Source organism: Bradysia coprophila, unplaced genomic scaffold (genome assembly GCF_014529535.1).
Source record: "Bradysia coprophila strain Holo2 unplaced genomic scaffold, BU_Bcop_v1 contig_400, whole genome shotgun sequence".
NCBI lineage: Eukaryota > Metazoa > Arthropoda > Insecta > Diptera > Sciaridae > Bradysia > Bradysia coprophila.
The window spans coordinates 146,436-150,376 of record NW_023503656.1 but is presented as its reverse complement, the minus strand read 5'-3'; the positions used below and the strand labels follow the sequence as shown (position 1 = coordinate 150,376).

The following is a 3,941-nucleotide window of genomic DNA, read 5'->3' as shown; positions in this document are numbered from 1 at the left end:
GAATTCCAATCGTTGATTCCTTGTACAAACAAAGTCTGCTTTCCCACCACATGTTCGGCTCGAGGAATAACAAATTGTTTCGTCCGAGTTGACCGACCACGCACAAGAATTTCATTCAGATAAGCCGGTTGTCCCATGCAATCAATCTTGTACAACAACGTCATGGCCCGAATTTTAAAAAAAGTGTCAAGCGAGCAACCTAGGAATCGAGTCACATACGATTCAGTGCTATCATAACGCTTTAGACCATAGACATATCGTACTATTGACTTAATCGAAGCAGTCAGCACCTTCCACGACTCATGATCCAGTCCATAGTAGAATACAGCACTGCAATAGTCCAGATGCGGTAAAAGAAGCTTTAGCCAGAGTGCAACGTGTCCACAGAGGAGTCGACCTTGATTGAGGCCATAGGCTGCGAAGACCAATGTAGACTCTCTGCGATATTTTAGCAACATGATCATTCCACTTACACTGAGAGTTTATAATCAATCCCAAATTTTTCACTGTTGCCGAATAACCAATCTCCACTCCATTCATGCTGACCACTGGAATGGCACCTACATTACTCGCCCCGATGACAATGGCTTTCGATTTGTTCGCATTAAGTACAAGCTTATTTCTGTCAGCCCATTCACACACCAGTTGAAGATCCAAATTGACTTTTTCAACGGAGGCCTGCATGTCGCTCATTGTAAAAAATTGGTAGAGCTGCGTGTCATCCGCATACAAATGAACAAACATGTACTTGACTGAGTCAGGCAGGTCATTGATGAACATGCAGAACAGTAGAGGGCCTAATATTGACCCTTGTGGTACACCTCTGGTCAACAGTAAAAAGGGTGACAACGTACCATCAATCTCAACTGCCTGCTTACGATTTGACAAGTAACTAGAAATGAGCTTCGTTGCGGTGTCATCAAAGTGGAATTGGTCGCGTAACTTTGAACAAAGAATGTGGTGATAAACAGAACCAAAAGCTTTGGAAAAATCTAGAAGAAGCACAATTGCAACAAATTTCCTATCCAATGCCCGTTGAACATCATGCATGATTTTCAGAAGAGCTGTTGTGGTGCTATGGGCCTTACGAAAACTGGATTGTACGGAAGTTCGTAGACGCTGTACTGTAATGTATTCATTCATCTGTTCCGCAAGCAGAATTTCGAACAGCTTCGATAGCACTGGCAGGATGTGAATCGCACGATAGTCAGCCAAGTTGTAGAATCTGGTTTTCTTATGTTCTGGGTAGACTTTCGATATCTTCCAGGCATCAGCAAATTTCGAACTGGTGATAGAGAAGTTTATGACATGCGTAATGAACGGTAACACCGCCGGTGTGATTAACTTCAGAAATGGGAGTGGAATATCATCTGGTCCAACCGCATTTGATTTTATCGATACGAGCGCTTCATATACCTCACCTTCATTTACCGTTCTAAAGGCAAAACGTGGCGTACTCAACGAACCCACAGAGTTGGCTCCTTGTATACGAGACTGGTTCAATGACCGAGGAAGCGATGGAATTGGAACTGGACGATTTTCATCAAATCCAATAAGAACTTTGTGATTAGGGAATAGTTATTTTCCTAACAAGGTAGATATGAAGGTATTTTCTCGCACTAGATGTCGATTCTCGACCCGAGGCGAAGCCGAGGTCGAGAAGACATCGTGTGCGAGAAAATACCGGCATATCTACCGTGTTAGGAACAACGTTTTTTGCAACAGATGACGGAAATCAACTCTTTCTAAGCGAAATGATTAATTTATTTGGAACATTTTGTCGTTTTATAATAATTTTCACTTGAACCACAACTCGACCATAATGTGATATAATCATTTTACACTATTCCGATCGCAGCAATCCTTTATTTTATGCTGACGGCGTTGTAGCTGCGACAACGTCGTTTTATTTCAGTGTAAATCAAACGACGCGAGGTGTGAGTCATGGCGGACAGCAACAGCGAAAATAATCAAATAATAATTGATGCAGATATTGCATTCAGCGATGAATCGGAATGCTCAGATATTGAGCGGTCGGCCGCAGAGGCTATTGAAAAAACTTTGCCGAAAAAATCCAAATTGAATTATGAAAAGGTGTACAAAAAGTTTTGTGGTTGGTGTGAAGAAAAAAGAGTGAAAGTCATTTCAGAAAACGTGATGTTGTGTTATTTCAACGAAAAATCGAAGATTATGAAGTCTTCAACTGTTTGGAGCGAGTATTCGAATCTGAAATGCATGATATACAAGGAACGACGCGTCGATATCAGCAAATTTCATGGACTCATTGCATTTCTGAAACGAAACGGTGTCGGCCATGTTGCGAAAAAATCGAGCATTTTGACGGGCGACGATTTCAACAAGTTCATCATGGAGGCAGATGACGATAAATTTTTAATGATGAAGGTAAAATTTTAATGTTTTTCGATTAATGAACGACAGCTTATTGGTGTTTATATCACAGGCGGCATTAATTATCGGTATCGGTGGAGGATGTCGTCGGGCTGAATTGGCAAAAATGTCGGTGAAAGATGTTGTTGATCGCGGTGACTACTTGCATGTTTACATCGGGGACACAAAAAACTACGATCCAAGAGATTTCGCTATCACAGAAGGCGGTTTGAGATACAATTTATTGGGCATCGTGCGAAAATACATGTTGTTACGAAAGTCACATACGCCTCATGATCGATTCTTTGTGTGTTACCGGAATGGGCAGTGTACAACTCAGGCAGTTGGCATCAATACCGTTGGGGCGATACCCAAACGAATTGCTACGTTTTGCGGTTTGGATGCACCAGCTTTGTACACAGGACATTGTTTTCGACGGAGTTCAGCTACATTGTTGGCTGATGCTGGTGCGGATCTTTATGTCATTAAACGACAGTTTGGTTGGCGATCGGACAAAGTTGCAGCCGGATATGTGCAGTCATCTGCAACAAGCAAACGCAAAATTTCTGCACAAATTTTCGGAGGTGTACCTTTTCAACGTTCTTCGTCGAGCAATGCGATGAGTGCTATTCCATCTACAAGCAACACCGCTATTCCATCTACAAGCAACACCGCTATTCCATCTACAAGCACCACCGCTATTCCATCTGCAAGCAACACCGTTTTTCCATCTACAAGCACCACCGCTATTCCATCTGCAAGCAACACCGTTTTTCCATCTACAAGTACCACTTCTCATGACGTTGTCGCTAATTTGGGTGATTCAGCTCCCAAAGAAATTAATCTCAACATCACCGGTTTAAGTGACGGTATTTCTGCTGCGCTCATCGAAAATATTGATCGAGAGGATGCACATGGTGCTAGTTTCGCTTCAAAACAAATTCGGATGATCGGAACTGCATCCGATTCCGATACGACCGGCAATACCAGCCGTACAATGTCACAATCAATTACAATAATTGAGGGCGCATCTGCTGGTGCAGATTCTTCGGATGCTCCTGAAACGCCTGTCCTTCCAAATTTTACAAAATCTGAATTCAACAATTTTTATCGTACGTTTCACGGCAAGCCTTTTTAAGGATCATTTACTTAACTTTCGCCTGTTAATTTTGTAATATTCGAGATATTATAATGCAATACTGGAATTTCATTAAATGAATGAATATTGAAACTGACTTGTCGACTACTCTTATTGCCTTGTTCCATTGATCAATGTTCACAAAAACAGTGCGAGAAAAAAAATTTCTCGCACACCTGTCGGACGACAAACTCTTTTCTCGCACATCTGTCGCATTGTTAAAAAAAGTGGACTCTTATGCTATCGACTACTACGCTAGAAAGAGTTGATTTCCGTCATTTAGTTGCAAAAAATAACTTCAAAGAATAAGTATTCTGACTTCAGCGCTGTTGATGACGCAACCACTTTCGTCGTTATACCTCTTTTGATGTACACAGCAACACCTCCACTCTTACGTGCGAACCGATCATTTCTT

General features: G+C 41.7%; 1 protein-coding gene across 1 annotated transcript; it reads left to right on the top strand.

The window, feature by feature from the left end:
- Positions 1-1,648: 1,648 nt before the first annotated feature.
- LOC119082241 lies at positions 1,649-3,526 on the top strand. Its single transcript, XM_037191704.1, has 2 exons — positions 1,649-2,403; positions 2,462-3,526. Exons 1-2 carry the CDS (start codon positions 1,945-1,947, stop codon positions 3,524-3,526), a joined length of 1,524 nt encoding a protein of 507 aa, XP_037047599.1. The 5' UTR covers positions 1,649-1,944.
- The last annotated feature ends 415 nt before the right edge of the window (positions 3,527-3,941 follow it).

Excerpts from the sequence above, each read along its gene's own strand:
- LOC119082241 (XM_037191704.1), top strand. The coding sequence starts at position 1,945 with ATGGCGGACAGCAACAGCGAAAATAATCAAATAATAATTGATGCAGAT. Across the intron at positions 2,404-2,461 it reads ATAAATTTTTAATGATGAAG|GCGGCATTAATTATCGGTAT; the intron begins GTAAAATTTTAA and ends TTTATATCACAG.